The 22,036-nt window shown below is 30.6% G+C and overlaps 1 protein-coding gene across 40 annotated transcripts in view; it reads left to right on the plus strand.

The window, feature by feature from the left end:
- Positions 1-22,036, plus strand: part of Rdl (Resistant to dieldrin) — a 67,376-nt gene that overhangs the window by 20,137 nt on the left and 25,203 nt on the right. For all 40 annotated transcript variants that reach the window (XM_071889305.1, XM_071889304.1, XM_071889312.1 and 37 more), the window contains one exon: positions 11,713-11,939. In XM_071889305.1, coding sequence (XP_071745406.1) covers positions 11,713-11,939 — 227 coding nt within the window. The remainder of the gene's footprint in view (positions 1-11,712; positions 11,940-22,036) is intronic.

The raw sequence follows: 22,036 nt of genomic DNA on the forward strand, positions 1-22,036 counted from the left end.
AAACGGGAGGTTTTGTGAGGATATTTATTTCACAAAGTCATCTGAAAAGGGTGCTTGGCAGAACTTTTATTCAGTATTTGAGCCCTCAGCTCTAATAATTGCCTCAATACGAGGTATAAATCCATTGCAAGCTCCGCATATCTAGTCAGAGTCGAGCCTGGTAAACTCCTTCTTGATGGAAGCCTCTAGAGAATGGACACTCCTATGAGGAGTTGCAAACACCCTCTCCTCCAGACGTGCCTACATAGAGTAGTTCAAGAGGTCCGTCCCTGGAGAGAAGGGTGGCCACATTTTGATGTCTTCAAAGTTCAAAAGGCTTTCTCTTAGTGGTGCAATAACACAGAGATCCGTTTTGAGTGAAAACAAAGTTGTCACTCAGCTTTTTTCTGGCCCAATGTAGGACTTTCTTATCCAAAAGTGCAATGTCAGCATCTGTATTGAGTTGCTCCTTCCTCTTGACAATAATTTGAGGGCAGACTACCCACAATGGGCAAGATCATGGTTCCGGTTGGATTTTTTTGTTTTAAAGACATGTCTCACTGAAGCTGAACCAAGCTCTTTGGATATGGTCATGGGAGACATGCCGCGTGTTGCTCCATTTTACCAGTTCTCATTTGTATTGTTTTTTTATTGAGTGGAAACTTTACCTACATAATTTTGAATCACAAAACCTATCTTTCACCGAGTTTGAAGACAATGCACCATTAAATATCCGATTTATTAAATTTGAAATTAAGTGGACCAACTAGATAGTATCAACCCTGTATAAATATTTGGCTTTTTAGTAATCATTATTTTGCTATGTACTTTTTCCTCTGTCTGTCTTGGGAAAGGAAATATCTCTATATATGGAACGCCGTACACTTTTTTCCCCCTTTATCATATTTTTACCAACTTAAGGCTACTTTTCTATTCGTAGAATAGTTTTGAAATGAAAGAACTAATTGAATAAACGCAAAATTATGTCTTAAATATCATAAACTGCATTTAATTACGTAACAGGGATGCACTGATTAGTAAGCAAAGTAGCCAATTAATTGGTAATCAACCAATACTGCTGATCGAGTGTGTTTTTTTTTGCGGTTTAGTTACTTCTGGTCTATGACCTTTGCTTCAGTTTAAGGATAGTATGTTAACATTATGTACTTATTAACATAATAAAAAAATATTCGGAAGAATGTCCCTTAATAACCCAAGATACCTAAAGACTGAGTTTATTAGACACACTGTTTTCATGAAAAAATAATTGAAAAGCAGGCCCAATTTTGTCACGTATTAAGTGTACTAATATAAGATGTTGTGTTCTTGCTTTATAAGGAGTGGGATTTATTGTTTATTTCCTTTTTCTCACCCCTTCTTGCAGCTGATCTAATAAACTGTCATGGCAGCTAAGCTGCTCTCCTTTTAAACATTATTCAAATTGTCAAGATTATCTGGGTTTAATACCAATACAAGGTTAGACACTCATGTAATCGTCTTGCTATAATTTTCAATTTGATGTATATTTACCGACTGCTCGGCAAGAAACACAGATTTTGACGTCATAGAGTATAACAACGGTACTCTAACAGTAACAGTCAAGGAAGGTGATATATAGCTCCTCTTGTTAATTGTTATACTCTATCAAAAAAGCGTAGTGGGAGTCAAACATCAGTCGGAAAAGCGTTATGGTATAACCTTGAGGACTACCATTATTCATTTAGGGTTTCTTTTATTTTTACATATCTGCAGGACATATTTTATACCACACTACTGATATATCTTGCCTCTAAGTATCCCTGGACAATTCAACATTCACTTGTTGAATTATTTTTTAACAAATCAAAATCTGTATTTAGTATTTATATACATATTTTTTAATAATCTGCCAAATTCCTTAATGGTGCATCCCTAGAAAAACATTTCTAATTCATAAGTTTGAACTCAATTGTCTTTTTCATTTTATAAATATTCTACAAATGATAAAATAGCCTAAAGTTGGTCAAAAAAGGGAGGAAAAAAAAGAGTGGGCGTTGCATTTGCAGAGTATTATTTACTGTGGGATAGGTTCTTACTAGTTTTTCTTCCGTCATATTTTTATTTTCTCTGTATTGTGACTTATGTATGCCTACCATGCCTATTATTGGATACTGTGTACATTGTCTGAATAAATAAGTACATTATAATTAGTGTTGAGACTCGGTTCATGAATGGTTTGGCCTTAAATAATTTTTTTAACCAATTTGGATCCATATTTCGGATCGTAGATTGAAATTAAATCGCTTTCAAATTGTATATATGTATCAACCAATCTTTTTGCTTTCTCTATTTATGAGTTGTACATATATTATTTATGCAACACATTTGGTAACATTGTTAACCCATGTACCAAATTTGAAACAGACATGACGTCATCATTCATCAACATTTCGTCTGTATAATCGGTCTAGACCGAATTTTGAATGTAACCAATCCAGACGGAAATTTTCATTGAGAGTGGGAAAGACCGAACTTATTTAAATGATCCGCTTAGTGCGGTACACTAAAAATCACAAAGTATATACAGGGTGCGGAAAAAATACCTTCCTTTTCTCCAAAATAAAAAAAAACAAAAAACAAGTCAAACAAAACAAATCAAAAAAAGTTTTATGATAATACGCATTTAAAATTTTGTTTCCACAGCTTTAAAATCCTCTTAGTTAGGTTATAGTATTAATTTTAACTCTCTAGCAACATTATCTGTGGAGTTATTCGCGTTGAAAGAATTTTGCTTATTTCAAATTATGAAAATGATATTAAAAAATCGTTTTTTCTTTATTATGAATTGAAGCAATTAACTGATTTTCTTAAATTGCATCAATAAAAACTCTGGAGCTACATTTTAATTAGTTATATTATGAAGAATCATTTTTTATTTTTTGGGGATATATACTTTCGAAGGCAAAACTACTATTCCTCCAACCCATGACTTTAATTTCAAGAAAACTTCTTTTACCACTTTTACAGCCTGATTGCTACATATTCTAAGGAAAGGAAGTTACTCTGTATTAGAAATTTTTCCAAACACAATAATTTCTTAGAAAAAAATTAAAAATGTTTTTATTTCTGAAATTTTTTTTAAAAACCAAAATTTCAAATATTTAATTTCTTCAAGAAAAATAAAAAAAATTGATTTCTTTTAATACATATTTTTATAATGTAAAAATACATAGCTGTCTACAAAAAATAAAATTTTTGTAACAAATTCCAAATATTAAATTTTTTGGATAAAAATTTCAAAAATCCACAGCCAAAATATTTTGAAAAAAAGTTCAAATATTATAATCTTTTAGAAAAATTTCAAAAATCCATAGACATTCATAGAAATTTTATTGTTTTTGGAAAAAATTGGAAAATTTTAATCCAATATTATTTAAAATTTGATTATTTTAATTAAATTTTATTCTTAATTCGAAAATTTTAATTAAATTTTAAATATTACATTTTTTGAAAAAAATAAATCAATGTTTAAATTTTTTGAAAAATTAAATTTTCTAGAAAAAAGCAAAAATTCCTTAATTTGGGGGAACTACTCCCTCTTTAGTTCACCCCTTGTAGATGCCCATGAAGAAGGATTACGTTATTACGTAGCAAACCATAGACTATGTGTTTAATATTCCATGCTCACGCTAAAACCGAACCTTGTTATTAAGTCATGTACTTATTTTATTAGTGAATGTACACAAGTAAATTTCTCTCTTTCTCGCATCTTCACAACACATTTTTGAGAAACAAACATTGATCTGTTCATCAATGAGAACACTCTGTATCAAGAACTAATTAGAAATGGAAGTTTTTAATTTTTTAGAGAGATGCGCGTTCCTTCTTATGCTTAATAAAATAGGCATGACTTTTTTATTTAAATATAAGTCTGTTTGTTCTGCCTGAGATTATTCAGCACACATTTTAATTCCATTTGATGATTCATTAACTTACTTCAATCACTGGAATGATGTATATTATATAATTTATTAAATGTTATATTTATTTATTTGCTTTTTCCCCATGTCAGTATTTGGTCAAAAATGTACGTATTATGTATGTGATAAATCAGCACCAAGACAATCTTGAAAATATCCAAAAATAATTAAAAATATCAAATTTAAACCCAAGACTGATTACTCGAGCCGCTTTATTTCCTTTGAAATTTCGATTATGGCTAGTGTGGAAAAGTTGTCATGGGGTATGCAAATTATTTATGCTAAATTTCGTTTTTTTTATAAGGTCATTTTTAGGTTGCACATCTCGGTCACATTAGGAAAAAAGGCAAAAACTCTTTACTTAGTAAATGTAGATACTTAGAAGATATTTCTATGTATTTGGATTGAATAATTTGCTAGACATTTGGGTACAATGTATAATTTTGCCCACACGTCATGCTTTCTTTTTCATTCTCAAAATTGGAGACAGTGACAGGCGGATGGTTGAAATTCAAATATTGAAACCTTTTAAAAATAAGGAAATAACTTTCCAAAGGAAATAATATATTATTTGATAACAGGAAGAGAAATCTCTACTTTTTTCGAGATATTCGGGTAATTGGCACTTTGGGGGATCATAAAAGTAAACTTTCAACTATCCACTCTCATTGTCTCCGATTTCGAGACAGAACAAGAAAGTATGACATGCGGGCAAACTTATACAATGTACTCTGACATTTTTGTAACAAAAAAAATGATTAATATTTGTCATAGGTTAAAATCATTTATCCATCAAAATTAATAAATGAAAATTAATTATTAATGCTGTATCTTCATTGAGTAAATAGAGAACTTTTGTCTCCTTTCAATCTTTTAACTAATGTGCTACCTAATGATGACCTCGTAAAAAAATTAAATTTTGATTAGTCCTTACTGCATGAAAACATTTCCAAACTAACCGTAATTGAGATTAGAAAAAAGTAGAAAAATAAGCCGCCCTACTTTTTACTATAGTTTAAAACAATCATCCGATTAATAAGACTTTATTAGAGCTTTTGTAATATATAATACAAAAATCACAAATGTAAATCAGACTCAATATTGAGAAAAATAATTCAAGATTGCTGAAGTGTTGATGTGCCACGTATGTATACATCAATATCTCCCAATCGGAGTGAACCCTTGTTTAAAAAAATTCAGGTGCATGCAATTTATGAAGGTTTTTTCATCTGCTATGAGTCATTTTTAATCTACGATTCACAAGAGTTATTTAAAAGTACCAACAATCTATATCGAATGGGTGTCTACAGGATTATATTTGGGTGGCAAATGGGGGGGCTTGGTATTTGAAATTTTATAAAATAAAAAAAAAGGTTTGAAAAAAATTACAAAAAATCCACAGCTTTTCACAAAAATATAAATTTTTGTGAATAATTTTTTGTAAATATAAATTATATTTCAATATAATATTTTTTGAAAAATCCCGATGACAATTCTTTAATATTTTAAATAATAGCTGAAAAATATCATCCTGTTATAAATTTCTAAGAATTACAGTGAATAAAATAAATCACCTTCCTTTCTTCTTCTTTTCCACCTAAAAATTAAATTTTTCGTCAACAGTTGTAAATTTTTGAAAATTCTTTCCACCAAACTTAATATTTGATTTTTTTTGAAAAAAATGAATTATTTGTAAGCAACTTTGGATTTTGGGTTTTTTCTCAAATTTTAATATTGATTTTTTTTGGAAAAAATTAACTTCTTGAATATTTTTTCCAAAATTTTAAATATTAAATTTTTCAAATTTTTTGTCAACTGCTATAGATTTAGGCATTTTTTCCCCCAAAAAAATGTAATATTTGAAAATATTTTACAAAAAAATGATTTTTTTGAAAGTAATAATTTTTTTTTGAATTTTTTTTTTAACAAAAATTGAATGTTTGTATTTTTTTTTAGAACAATTTAATATTGGAATTTGAATTTTTTTCCAAAAGTTTAGTCGCTAACTTAGGTTTTTCTTTACACAGATCCCATCTTTAACAATATGAAAATGTTGTTCGAAATTTACATTGCTGAAAAGTAGGTCGCCCAAATAAATCCTCACTAAAATGACACTCGCTGAAAATCAATTTTGCTGAATCACTCCATGAATAGTGAACATTTATAATATGTATGTTATTATGATTTTTATTTTCAAAAAAAAGTTAAAAATTATTAAAAGTGATGTATATATGTATGTAAGCATGAAAAACTTTTCTTATATACATAATATCATATTAATCATACATGAAAAAGGGAATCAAAAATATATTAAATAAAAAAGTTTATTTTTTGTTTTTGATCGAATGAGAATAATAATATATTCGCACTCCACAAATCTGAATATTTATATACAATATAAATCTAGGTTCAAAATAAATTACCAATGTATATAATTTAATTCTAAATATGATAGCTACTTGAATATAATGTTTTACATCAGTGGTTCTTATCCGGGGTGGAGAAATTACCCTTTTATTTTGTATATTATGCCATTTATGAAAAAAGGGTCAAACTATACTATTTTCTATAAAAAACCCACATCAATGTCTATATGTGGTGCGTTTACCTAAAAACAGTCTTAAGTAATCATAATAAAAAAAAAATATTCAAAAATTCTTTTTTATTTTGGGCAAAAGTTCAAAAAATTAAATTGTTTGGAAAAAAATTTCAAAAACTAAAAAATCAAATATACCATTTAATATTTCATTTTTTTTTGAAAATTTACAAGTTCTTCTGTATAATTAAATTTTTTTCATAAATCCACTGTTGTTTACTAATAAAAAAAGTTTGCAAAAAAATCGAAGAAATCCTCAGCTCTTTTCAAAATAATAAATTTTGTTAAAAAAAATTTCAAAAATTAAATTTCTACTTTGAATTTTTTGAAAAAAAAAAATCAAATATTAAAATTTTTGGTAAACAAAATTATTATTCTCAGAATTAATTTTTATTAATAATAAGAATTTCTTTAAATAATAATAAATAATTGAAATCACATGGCCACCACATATAGATGCCAAAATTTGAACCTATAGTTTAGAACCTTTATTTCATTTAAGAGACTTATCTATATTGCTCGGTCATTCCTAAATAAGCAAATATACTTCATGCATATGGACTTCAAAGAAGATTCCTATGTTAGATGGACTAAATGTAATACTATAATGTTTACTTATACTTAATCAGTGCTACTCCATCTAACCAAACCAATTAAAGGAACATTATATATATATTTAAAAATATGTTATAATTTTCGAAAAAAGATCATTCGTTTCAAATTCGGTCTGTCCCAAAAATTTGACAATTATGCCAAAGTTCTTCAAAAAGCCCCCTTCTGAGAAAAATCTTAGTAACAACACTGTCCCTAATAAAATATATCCTGTAGACGCTCTGATGGTATCCTTATCAATACATTTGCCACTGGTTGCAGGAGATTGGAATGGAAACAACCCTGGTGGCCTACATTAAACGTTCCTTTACCGATTTTACGTCCACGGCAAGAACCTGCATGAGATTGCACGAGGACTTTTAATGGATTGAAGTAAAAATTTTGTTCATTGCAAACTTTCTATTTGTGCTACGGGGTCAGAACTCACATTAAATGGTTCATTTAAATGAAAATAAAAAAATCATTTTTATTTTTATAAAAGGTCCTCAATTTTCTGTGTACAATATCTGTGAGGGTATAAGCTACTGGGCTTATGAAATTGGATTAAGAACCACTGATCTTTATTATGGGGTATCATGAACAAAAAATTTTAAGAAATCAGGGGTCAAGGTATTTTTGAAAGTGGCTTTTTCGAAAAATAAATATCTAAAAAAAAAAAAATGTAATATCCTTCTGTATGAAGCTATTTTTTATTTTATTATGTTACAATACTAGTTTTGTTCACAAATACCAAATTTAGATCTTCAGAATAATCTAGTTTTAATTTCTTTTAGATGTCAGTGGTTTCCCAAAATTTATTTTCAATGATACTCCATCATATATATTTATCATAATCGTGTGTATTTTGGGCATGCTTAAAAAAAATAATCAACAAGTTAATCCTAACAATTTGAAAAAAGTTTGGAGGAGAGAAACTAAGGTGTGATGACGTTTCTTAGATGAGCTTGAATCTGCAGCCATGAGGGATGAGGGGGGAGAAACCAATAATCAATGGTTTTGGCAAGAATCACTCCAATGTCAGTCGTTAATTCTGTTCTGAGTCCAACAAGGACCGTCCATTTCAGTCATAGAACTTGTAAAGTTGAGTCCTTGAATACGTCGCTAAACTTTATTTCTTCTTCTTTTTAAATCAATTCTAGTACTGACAGTCCTAAGGACCGGTCTCAAAGACTGATAGGAGTAATCCTAAGAATGGACTGGACTGGCATAATACTGCTTAAAATTATTACTTTGTAACAAATCCTCAAGGTTACTTAGTCTTTTATGAGCACACACGAATGTGCAATTAGGTATGGAATAAAATTAAATGTAGTAGGACAATAAGTTCCCTACTCAGGAGTATACTAATAATTACAGTAGTTGAGGAAAATAAAATTTATTCTTTAGATAACCAATTTCAAGAAGGTGGGCGGGCCTACTATAAAATACACACGATTTACATTACTACTTATCTACAAAGATGGGTAATGGGATTTCTTCTACAATCTTTTACAGATGTCTTCTTTTTTTAAGTTTAAACAGGGTTTTTTTCTTTCAAAATTGTTTTTTTTTAATATTATTATTTATTATCTATTTATTCGTTTTATGGAATGGAGTCCCCATAAGACTTTTCATGCCATGTCTTAGTTGGAACAGTGTTTTTTCCAATCAAAAAGTACTGATAAATTAAAACATAAATTTTAATCCATTGTTATGGAAATAACAAAAGATGCGTATCACTTTGCACAATAACACAAACTAAAGAACAGATTGTCATGAAATTTTGACAGCTGTCTTTTGAAGGTTGGTACTAACTGAAAATGAGTTGATTTAAAAAAAATAGTGCCATCTATGTGTGAAGCTCGGGACTTTTCAGGCCATGTGTTACATACATAAATTGGTAATTTGATTTCTTCTACAATCTTCAACAGACTTCTTCCAAAAGTTTAATTCGTTTTTTTAACTTCTGTGTATAATTATAGCAAACATTGCTTTCATCCATTTCCTATTATTAAATATATATTAAATTGCATGGTGATGATTTTTGTGTAATAGGTAGGGCTCTACTTACTAAGCATCATAGGTGAGGTAGCACAGGGGGTAAACAATAGCAAAAACATATAGCTTGCTATACCTATATACGTTACATAAAATATTTATAGGTACATTTTGAAAAACCCATTTCATATTGTTGTTGTAAAATACCATACATAATACTTTCTATTTAATAAACAAAGCATGATGCACGAATTCTAATGTTAGGAGGATGTGAAAAGGGTTTGAATCCCGGCGAGCGTAATTTAAATATAAATATATATATTTGTTGGTAACCTGCAATTCAAATATTAGTACTTTCATTAATTCAAAGGTATAAAGCAAAGTGATGAAACGCTTGTTCTCACGATGATGATATTTTTTATTCAATCGAAACATGGAATTTCTAAAAAAAAAAAAAAGAGATGCCAAATTGAAGCTATGGGAATTTTTGCCATGCTATAATATCTTCCGGCAAGCAAAGATGTACATATTTAAACTTTTTTTTTTTTTAATACATACATATTACATAGAGTCAACGAACGAAAAAAACAGCTGGAAATTGTATTTTTGTTACTCCCAAAAAGCGAATGGTGTAGCTTGAGCACTTTTCCTCATCTTCCCCCCACAAGATGTCACTTCTGAAAACCCATATATGACGTTGCCTTGCCGTATTTACACGATGTGTTATAATGTATATATAACAGTCTTGCCTCCACGTACCACTGAAGAGAGTTCGTGTTTGACTCTTTGAAAACCACTGCCTTATTGTCATATTTTTCAGAAAAGATAATGTTGTTACGACTATTGTCTTATGCAACCTCTCATTCAAAAAGAAATAGCAGGCATAAAATCAGTAGGTAGTTGGACAATGATTGCCAATTATGGATGTATTACTCTATAATTGGTGAGAATTGTTCATAGCTAGTCATAATTCAACCAATCAACGTTTAGACATATATCTTAGTAAGTTACCATATATATTTTTTTTAAAATTACATTTTCACAGGTTTTTTGTACGCTTACCGGGAACTGGACTATTTTCATATCTTAGATTAACATAATCGGTTTTTTCTTATTCTTTTTACATACAATAAAGTGTAATACTAAACTTCCCAATAATACCCATCTCTGAATGTGGAATTTCCTTCTTTTCTTTTTTTTTTTCTGAAAATAGCAAGAGAAAAAATTATATTCTTTTTTTATGTATTTGACACACAAAAGAAAATGCCTCGTCAGTTTCTCTCAAAAAATGACCAGGTCTTTTCCTCTTCCTCTTCCTCTTTCTCTCTCCATCTCTCCCCCTTCCCTCCTTCGTCTTCTTAAATAAATATGTAAATTTTGCCTGCTGCTTTAAGTATTGCTATTACTACTAATAAACCACTACATAAAAAATATATTGTTAACATTTTGTTATGTTTTATTTTTTAGTTTATTTTCTGTTTATTTGTGTGTGTGTGTTTGTCTCTCTCTCTCTCACTTATCTATACAAGGAAACCTCTCTATATATGAAGCCACCACTCTTTTGATCTCTTCCTTTTTTCTTTTTGGACTTACATTGGGCTATTCTTTTAAAAATCGTACTATAGTATTAAAGTAAAACCACCATTGTTCCGGAATTATCTCTATGATAAGAATTTGATACCTTCCCAATTTTTTTTTATCTTCACTGGAATGGAGTCTGGAGACTCGCTAAGGCCTTGATGTGTTTCTTCTAAAGTCACACCTTTGTTATGGTAGTCATATGTTTTGTGTTTCTTAGAACAGGTTGCAGTTAGAACAGATTTAATTGTTCAATAATAACAAAAACATATATTCCGTTAGTATTTACCACATAATTTTTTTGGGGGAGTTATTATACAAATACGACCAACTTTTGAATCTAATTTGTTTGGTGTTATTTAAAACTGAGTAGTTTTTTCGAAAAGAGTTAGCTATGAAAAATTGTTTATATTCAAAACTCTTTTTGAAATTGATTCTACTCATAGAGAAAAATAACTTTAAGTGGCTCCAAAAAAGAAAAAAATGAATTTTATCTTTTAAGCTGCATAACGATTCTACTAATAGAAAAATAGAGCCTTAAGTTGGTCAATAACAGAATGTTCTCTTTTAGTCGCAATGGAAAAATGGCTTCAAGTTTGTATACAATAAGAAAAACGGTCTCAAGTGGGTTGAAAAAGGAAGGAAGGGGACAAATAGTCCAGGTTCCATGTATAAAGGTTTCCTTGATCCATCTATTTATTTATCTTTCTCTGTGCCTGTACAGTGTTTTTATTTTGTTTTAACTCAATTGTATCTATAGTTTGTATGTAATAGAGACGTTTTTTTACTTGAATGTAATCATTTTGAACTACTACATACTTTCATTAAATATAAAATACTTTCTCTTATAGTTTTTTTGAATTTAACTCATTCTCCTTTCTTTTTCTTTCTCACCTTTCTCTTCCCCTCTCTACCCTACTCTCTGTATCTCGCCTTCTCTCCCCTACCAACAACACTACTCTCTCCTTCCCAACTCCCCGCCAACGCACACTTTTTAATGGAAACACCAAGGACTTTACCCTGGATATGTACTTTCGTCAATTTTGGCAAGATCCTCGTCTATCCTTTACTGGTCGGCCTGGACTTGAAAAACTTGTTGTAGGAGCGGAGTACATACGACTCATATGGGTGCCAGATACATTTTTCGTGAATGAAAAAACCGCATATTTCCATAAAGCCACAACTGAGAATCAGTTTCTTCGTATTCTTCATACTGGAGAAATCCTGAGGAGTATAAGGTAATATATATATTTCATTAAATGTATAGTTTATTTATAAAGTAGAGACCGACCAGTCATGTGTAATCTTTTATGGGTAGGCGTTCGCAGGGGCTTAAGTCCCTCGCCCCCCAAAAAAAAGGAAAAGATTTTTTCTTTTTATCTTAAAAATTGAATCTTTGTAAACTTTTGAACTTTAATATTTGAAAATTTTTTACAAAAATATATAATTTTTTTGTAAAAAAAACTGTGAATTTTTGAATTTTATTGTGAACAGCTATGAATTTTTGAAATTATCTTACAAAAAAATTAATTTCTATAATTATTTTAAAAAAATCCTAAAACTCCCCCCAAATATAATTGTGCAGATACTCCTGTTTATACGTGGGGCGCTACGAATTAAAGTCCTTAAAAAAGGGTAAAATGCCTTTTGATAAAAAACAACTTCATTGTTATGCCCCTATATGTTTTTAAAATAAATGTGAGTTGGGAATATGCATAACTAGTGAAATAAAATGTCTATATTTTTTAGCTGGCTCGTTATTTTGAAATTGGTAATCTGAAGAATGCATTTTCTTTTCCTTAGCAGTTGTCATTATTATTTTATTCCTGAGTAATAAACTTCCTTTCGTAAATAGATTCAAATACATTCAAAACCTGATTGGCCATTCGTATATACTCAGAAAAGACGGAGAGTAATCTGTAGGATTTGTTATGGAGTTACAATTGTAAATAATGTTGTGTCAATTCTTACTTATTTGGTCCAATCTAATCCTAAAACTAATCCAAGCACTCCTTGGGATCGGTGCTTAAGGAATGTCGGTCTTGACTAGAACTGATTAAAAATAGTTGAGTGATGTCATCAAAGACCCAACTTTATAAGTTTTAGGATGAATATGTAGGACTGAACTGAACCGAACCGAAACTGAAGAGTCCTATATGAGGACTGGCATCGGGGTAATTCTTGCCCATGTGCTATTGTTGATTGTAGCTGTTCTAATGAAATGTTTTGAGAGCTAAGCTACTCTCCTCTAAAACATTCTTCAAACTTTCAGAGTTACCATGTTGATTTTCTGTTGATTTTTTGTTACAGACCCATTATACACACTACTACATTCATCATTATTTTATGCTCTTTTTGTTATGGCCATCTGAAAAGAATCCTTTATTTATCAAAGCTTTCTTCATTATTCTTTTTTGTATTCGAGGGAGAACTATAAGAATAAATGATAACTAGGGCTGTAAAGACGAAGAGTAATTCTGAATATTAGCTGTGGATTGAAGTGTATGAGTTGGACATGGGAATCATTCTATAATCATTGCTATATGCGGGATGGGGTTTGCAGAGTCGTCAGCAGGGTTTGGGCTGGAGGGATTGTAACCCCCTTCAAAAAAAAGAAAAAAATCGGCAAACTATGCAGGATAGCAAAAAATTGAATATTCATATTTTTTCCCCAAGAAATTTTTTTTTGTGAATGGTTGTGAATTTTTAAAATTTTTTTCGAAAAATGTAATATTTGTGTTATTCTCAAAATATTTAATATTTGAAATTATTTTCCAAAAAAATTAATTTTCTATGAATACCTAGGATTTTTGAATTTTTTTTTCTAAAGAATTAAATATTTGAAATTTTTTTCAAAAAAATTGGACATTATGTAAATAGCTATGCATTTTGGAAAAAAAAGTTTCAACAATTTTATTATTAAAATTTTTTTTTTCCAAAAAATTTAATTTTTTGTGATTAGCTATGGATGTTCAAAAAACATTCAAAAAACCAATCCCCTCCCAAGATATCATCCTGGGGACGCTCCTTGTGTGTGTTTCTTCTTGAGCCACTCCTTTGTTGCTTTGTCCGTATTTTTGGTTTCGTTGTTGTGCTGGAATACTCATTACACTATACATTTTCAGTGCCCTTCAGTTATAATCAGGAATTGACAATCACGCTACCCCCTTGCTAGTAATAACCAGTCGTGCTAGCACAGTGTTCTGTATCTTGCCTGTATAGCTACCTAATACCCTACCTTAGGTACTGCATATACACAAAAAAATTTGGGTTTAAATTATGAGTATTACCTTGTGTTAACGTCTCATCATCATACGTCGAAGAAACAATGAAAACAAATACTATGTTTGAATTATAAAAGTAAAGTATTCTTACTTTACTCCAAAAACTAACCTTAGTTTAAAATAAAAGTACCTATTCCTGTTGTAGTCTAAAAATGATTCACCCGTGTATATGTTTTTTTAAATTTGTTATTGCTTTTACTAGCTCTCTTGGCTACTGTTATATTTTAACGACTGTCGAGACTTCGTATTACTCAAAAATTTTCTTCATCCAAACAATGTATCTCACATATCAAATAAACTTTCGATTAAAATTATAGACAGTTATTTTTATTGTCAGTGGGCAAACTTACAAACTCCACGCAAGGGATCAAATACGTAATTCTTCCACTCCATATATATAAATATACTAATAATACAGCTTGATAACTAACGCAATTTTAAAGAGATCCACTCTCGCCGGGAAGAGCTCTTTTTTAATATCTCTTGTGGTTATTAATATGGAACTTTAAAGGATAAAGGAAAAACTATAATATTTCGTTTATCGAGTTTTTTTCACATCAAAAAATCAAGATCAAACCCTCAAAAGTCCATATTGGTTGAGTCCTTATAGTAATAAGTAAATATTATACTATAAATATATATATATTTCAAAATTATGTCAGAAAGAAATCAACATCAAATTTATATACATATAAAGATATATATAATTTAAAAATGTGTGGCATCATCACAGACGAGAGAGAGAGAAATATCATATAAACAGATCCCCCCTTTTTTTTACATACATAATCTATCTTTAAGAATATTTATTTTTAAAGGCCTTTTAAACATATCAATATTAGGGGGCTCTTAAAAATCAATTTTTTAGTTTGACTTGTCTGCCCCTTCAATTTTGTCTCTACAAGAAAAATAAGAAACTAACTATTACACAAAGGAACAATTGGGGGGGATTTAGTACGAATGAATTGAAAACAATAATCGAATCTTAGTTCTTCTCACAGTCATCTGAATTCTGAAATATCTTAGTAATTCCGGACTGTTATCATTCAGAGTCATTTAGGCCTTTAAAACACTCCTCAAATTAAAAGTAGGATTCATAAAACTTTTGTAAAAGTGTTTTTATTGGTTTTGTATCTTGTCTTGAACCCAATATATTTCTATTTTTGGGCTGAAAATGATGAAAAAGGACAATCTTCTTTAGACCCTTATAACTTATTCATAATGCATTGAAATCGAGGATCTTTAAAAAAAAGAAGAAAAAAAGGGCTAAACTTTGTTGTACTTCGAAACTGAGTTTGGAATCAATCATTAATTTGATGCGCATATTACTCGTATACAGGGCCAACTGTTAATATTTACACATCTCTATTGTGCAAATTTTGAGATATTAAGAATTATTTTTTGATTGCTAAGAAAACCACTGTCTTAGTCGTTACAATGAACACTCAGTACAATATGAGGGTTGAAATCACAGCGCTCCTCCATGCAAGATTGTCTTTGATGGCAAGCTGGGAGTAGACTGCGAACTCGAAGAAGACGATTTACATTGTCTACATGCAGTTGAAAGTCGTGAAGGACCTGAGAAACTCTAGGAAAAGTCAGGAATCCCTCCGTGTCTATCAACCGCATGAAGTCGGCCTTCAAGAAAAAACCGAATTCTTCTATTGCCGACATGGCCAGAAAGAAGAACAAGTTCCCATCAGCGGTCTTCAGGGCTCTAAAAAAGGCAGAAAGAAAGTATCTGCGACGTTTTACGCGCCCTCTGTTGACAGAACAGCAAAGAAAAGTATTTTTTGATGAGATTACTTTTACTGTTGACCCTATCTTCAACAGGCAGAATATGGCAAAGGAGCACTGATATATCTCCACCACTAAACACCCTACTTCCGTGATAATGTTAGGATTTTTGTATCCAACGGGAAGGCCTTGAAACCTTTATTCTATTTAGGATACAGACTGAAGGCTGATGAGTACATCGAATTTCGAGACACCAAAGTTCTGCCATGGCGGTGACTAGAACAATGTTTTTTCTTAGCAATTGACAGCTTATTATGTGTTCTATAAGAATACTTATAGGAAAATTGTAAACAATTACTCTTAAATTCTCGAAATTTCCATAATGAAGTTGAGTAAATAATAATAGTTTGTCCGGTATAACAGTTTGTAAAAAAGCGGAGAATTGTAAATTTGAAAATAACTTTTTTGGAAATGAACTCCATAATTATTGAAAAATTAGCTATTTAATAAATTTTTTTCTATTAACATTAAGTTATAATACCGACTTTATCTCTAAGCATAAATATATTTAATTACCTTTACAGGTCTAGATCTTTTTTTATTGTCAATATTAAATCCCTTTGATCATCAATGATCTAATTTAATTCCTTAACGGATTGATCAATTTTTCAAATATAAGTCAATTTCGTAGGGAAACAAACTCTAAGAAATCACATTTATTTTTTGTAAAATAACCATCCTTATAATTGGTAATATATAATAAATATGGTTGCCGTGATTCCTGAGAGATAGTATATCAACCTTTGATATTTGAATTTTACAAGAGAGCGAGTCATCAATCTTCTACGAGAGAAGATCCATTGTGAATTCGAAGATCCATAGATCTTGAATCACTAAATGGATCGATCCTCTGCGAAGGCTACATATTTAACACAATCAATGAATACCTTCCATTAATTCCCATCGAATTCATCATGATCATGGATTCATTTGCTCAAAGAAACCCTGAAGCTGAAATAACACCTCTCTGACAAAGGTTTTTCAATAAGAGCGCTTCAAGTTTTTTGTTTTTTAATAAATAAAACACAAACAGTTAAAGGTTTTGCCAAATTTATTTTTTCAGTACAAATTATTAACATTTATGTATGAAAATCGAATTCTCAAGCGTGACCACCACGAGCACGTTTATAGAAGGCCAATTGCTGAACCCAAGCTTGCAATAATCTATTCAATAAATTCACTGATATTACAGAAATTATGAACTTGATATTTTTCTGAGCTTTCTGAGGTTATTGGTGTAGTATACCATTGACATCATACGCCCCCAAAGAAAATAATCTAAAGGCGTTAAATTGGACGATCAAGGCGGCCAATCAACTGGTCCATTTCTCTAAATAACACACTCACCAAGTTTGCTTTGAAATATATCGATTGTAACGCTTACTGTGTGACAAGTGGCACCGTCATGTTGAAACTACATGCTTGCCAAGTTCCTACCTTGCAATTGGGGTTAAAAAAATTATCATGTTATCATGGTGCGATAGAGATTTCCATTTACAGTAACGTGGCGATTATCATCATCAACGAAAAAAATATGGCCTTATTGATCCCTCCAGCAATACGCTACGGAGATAATACTGGGGCTATGAAGTCCGCGTTAGAAGTCGGGAAAATTGTATCAACTTTGGCTACGAAAGTTATTATAACTTATGTAAATAAAACTAATTTATAATCTAAGCATTACATTATCCCAATTCCCCAACATCCCTTAAAGTTTATATTATTATGTTACGTATAGCGTAGCCACTATCCATGCTAGTTCATTACTTCTTAGCCCTGTGAATAGTCAATGGCATTAGTGACAAGTGTAACTTTGCTCCGAGAGGTTGTATGAATGGTCGTTTTTTGGTTACGAGTGCATACATTATACTCAAAAACTTCAGAATTTATTTATCAATAGATAGCTTTTCTTGCATTTCATTTGATGTTCCTCTTATTATATTCCAAATATTTTTTCAAAACCTGGCACAATTATTTAGTATAGCAAACTAATAACTACCTACAGCTATAAATTAAATCAATATTTATAGTTTCTACACGGAAATGACTCAATATTACTTATATAAACTATAAAATGTATTATTGTAAAATTGTTTGTTAGAGTTGGAGTTGGTGACATTCAAAACATTGGTATGGGATTCAGACATTTTATGTACATCTATGAAGCAATTGTACTGTATTGTTTGAGTGAGTTGATGGAAATGTTTTTGTGAAAATGGACAAAATTGAGCATACATATAAAGGCTTGTTGTGGTAAAGTTTGACTCATATTAATCCATCCAACTTGGAGTAATTGACTCTAAACAAAAAATATCTCGTAAACAATTATTTTGCAAAGAAAAAAGCCAAGTACTATTTTGAGGGGTTACAAAAATGGGAGCATCGCTAAGAGAAGTGTGTAGAGCTACAAAGAGACTATGTAGAAAAACAAAAATTGTGGAAAAAGGTGGGGGGGTGTCTTTGTTAGGTGGGAAACTTTTCAAAAAAATTCCTTTTAAGACTGCCGCAAAAAAACAGTACAAATTAAAAACTACATATCTCGTCTCAAATCCGCTAAGGGTTTTACATTGATTATAATATCAAATGGTTTATCTACAAAAAAAGAACAATTATTTGGTATATTCTTCTTGGACGTCGTAGAATTTTAATTTATTCTACGTTTCATTTGTGTTGTAAAAGTATAGCACTTGCAAATATTGAGAAATACCCCAAGTTCTAGAGCCAAGGACCACAACGACCTCTGAATGTCACTTAAATGGTTCAATTTTTGGCAAATGAATAATAATATATTTTCACTATTAGAACCAATTGCAAGGTTGTGAAAAAAGGCAAATAATTTTTTTTTTAATTTACACATTAGGGACCACTCTAATATGTATATTTATATATTTCTGTGAGAAGAAGAAGGTGGGGAGAAAACTTGAAGGAAAAATCAAAGCTTATATTATATATATTTAAGTATATAATGATCACGTTCTTATAAAAATGCCTCTCATCTATATATATATTATTTGTTAGGCATTGAAGAAGGTGATTTTATCTAAGGAATACTAAAAAGATATGTTTATACATATATATATTTCTATATATCACTGATAACTTAGTATTTTTATTTTATTTGAATACATTTTTCTGCCTTAGCAGAAAATATATTTAATTCTGAGGTACATACTACGAGGAGGGTCGTTTGAAAGGTCCGTGCAAAGTCCAAGAGATGGCACTACTGGCGTGTATTGAGGTTAAAGTTACTTAGTAGCATCTCTTGGATGAACACACACCAACTTTCAGCCAGATCTGTCTATTTCTTTGAATCGAGGAATTGGTCGGAAAGATTATGGAGACTGTCATCCTCATCGACTATCTGGAAAAGGGTAAAACCATTACAGGTGCATATTGTTCCTCGTTATTGGACCGTTTGAAAACCGAGTTGCAAGAAAAATGCCAACGATTGCCCTACAAAAAATCATTTTCATCAGGACAATGTACCAGCTCACACTTCAGCAGTTGTGGTCGCAAAATTAATGGATATAGGGTTCCAACTCTAAATGTATACAGCACTCTCTATCAATCGTACGCATCTTCACTCTTTTGTCATCCATCATCATATCATGGGGCTTACCAAAGATTTATCGAGTACAAACCCCGAACTTTCAGCGTCACTTGTGCCCATATGGCCACTCTGAAAATTTTGAAATAAATAAGAAACTATTTTAATCGAAGTTGCAGAGTCCCCATAACGTTAATCAAGCTTCTTTTCAGTCTCTGGAGGCTTTTTGCCTATCATAAAGTAATGTTTAATCAACTCCAGAAATGATTATACGTCCATTTTTTGAAGTTAGCTTCCTCGATTCAAACAAATGCCGAACAGAAATAAATGGACCGATCTTGCTGAAGGTGGGTTTGTGTTCTTCCAAGAGATGCTACTAACTAAACATAATCTTGATACGCGGCAGTAATGTCATCTCTTGGACTTTGCACGGACTTTTCATATGACCATTGTGCATGGTTGGGTAGCATAGCGTGGACTCGAAAGGCTGCTTTAGAAAAACTTTAATATATATTTAATTTCAAAAATAACAAACAAGTTCCAAGTCATTGCATCCCTCCTGATGATGGTCTTGTAGCCACGAAGAAGTCTTGGGCGAGGTAATTCCTCGATTTGGTGGGATCCTCCTTGATTATCTTCTGCTAGCTGGACGGGAAGACGGATCCCTCTTTTAATTACCCCTCTAATTCCTGAATTACTTTGGAAGTCTTCTCCATCATTCTTCATATTACCCATCTTGAAAACCAGGCTCCTGGAGCACTTTACAATGTCGATAATCCTCGCCACCTTAACTTCAGCATCTAGGAATCTAGCATCTAATTTTTATAAATAACACACTTACTAAATTTGCTTTGTAATGAATCGATTGGAATGTTTGTTGTGTTACAAGTGGCATCATCTTGGCAACCTACATGTTTGCCAAGCCCATACCTTGCAATTAGTGCCAAAAATAATATCATATCATGGTGCAACAGTGATTTCCATTTACAGTAACGTAGCAATTATCATCATCAACGAAAAAATATAGTCTAATGATTCCTCCAGCATGAAGTCCCTACCAAACAGTAATTTTTTTTCGGAATGCAATGATCTCTTGTGAATCACTTGTAGATTTCTGCTTTACCAACAACGCATATTTTGCTTATGAACAAAGCCATTGAGGAAAAAATGAGCTTAATCAATCAAGATGAATTTGCGATGAAGATCAATTATTTTTTATTGCAGTTATAAAGTTTGGATAATTTACAATTGCTCATCAAGTGTATATCCCTCCATGATGAAATGTATACTAATGAAGTGTCTAAATGTCAAAGGAAGAAAAGTAATAGGGATTCGTTTTTTCCCTAACAAAAAAAAATAATAAAAATAAAATAAAGTGTCCTTAATTAAAGGCCCTTTACATTTGTACTCATTAAAACTCAATCGACTTATTACCCAAAACAGGGGTAAAAAACATAATTATACATTAGTTGTGAAGAAAGAGGAGAAACCTATGAATGTGTTGTATTAAGTCCTTTAATACGTCAGTCGTGCTTTTTATTTTTGCGCACTGCGTATTTGTGTTGAGCATTCATCGTGTTTATTTTTTACAATATATGGTTATAAATTCATCATGCAAATATATAAGCTACTGTGGTTCGGTATACCAGGGTATAGAGAACATTTAAAATAGTACTATAGAACGTGACGTCATAAATTGGATCATAACTGAATACGACTTGGGGGTTCATAGTTGATATTTTTACTTATAAAATGGGCACATTTCCAAAGAATATTTATTGAACATCATCAAATGGCATTATTTAGGTGTGTTACAAAATGCCGATTTACGGAGATGGAAAATCTTGCAGGAGGCGTGCACAGAATTTTAGAAGTGTTTTAGGGATCCCCGTATAAATACTGGATGTTTATTACTTAAATTATGGAAATCCATTTGACATCATTTATATTTAGTGTAGAAAAATTCTTAATCCTTCACCAAGTTTTTTTTTTTTTTTTTTTTTTTTCAATCTGTTGCTTTGTTTAATTGCACCATTCACTGGAAAATAAGTCATCTCAAGATAGCATTCAAACCCACGGATAGGGTGTAATATATCAAATAAAAGTTATAATGAACTTTAAAACATTTATTTATCTAGTATCATGTATAGTTTAAAAAAATATATGTTTATGCGACGTACATCAATTTTATCCCGACACTAGTACCTTCAATCTTTATTACTACGTAATATGAAAGTACTTACTTTTAGTTTTTAACCTCTACTTTTTTTTCAATAACTATATTAATTGAAGATATTTATATACTCGAATTTCATATTATACAATTCAAATTGCAGGGATTTAAAACTATCATCTTTTGCACAATATTGTATTCAGTAATTCATGAAAATTTCATTCAATTCTTTTGATGTTTAAAAAAATTATGTTATTTTATTAAAATATCATATTTTATTAGATCACAGATTTTGATGTAAGTTTTAACATAAACACCACGAAAAAAAGATACATATTTTCGATGATAAATTGCTCATAGCTTCCTTAATATTTAAGCTACAAACATGATTTTTCTATCAAAAATGTCTTTTTTAACATTATCTATAAAATAAAACATGTTTTAAAAATTTAAATTCTATTTATTCCTTTTAGGAATAAATAGAATTTAAATATTTTTGTAACATTTTTAGATTATTAATAAAAATTGACTTAA

The sequence above is a fragment of the Lepeophtheirus salmonis genome, chromosome 6 (genome assembly GCF_016086655.4).
Source record: "Lepeophtheirus salmonis chromosome 6, UVic_Lsal_1.4, whole genome shotgun sequence".
NCBI classification, from domain to species: Eukaryota; Metazoa; Arthropoda; class Copepoda; order Siphonostomatoida; family Caligidae; genus Lepeophtheirus; species Lepeophtheirus salmonis.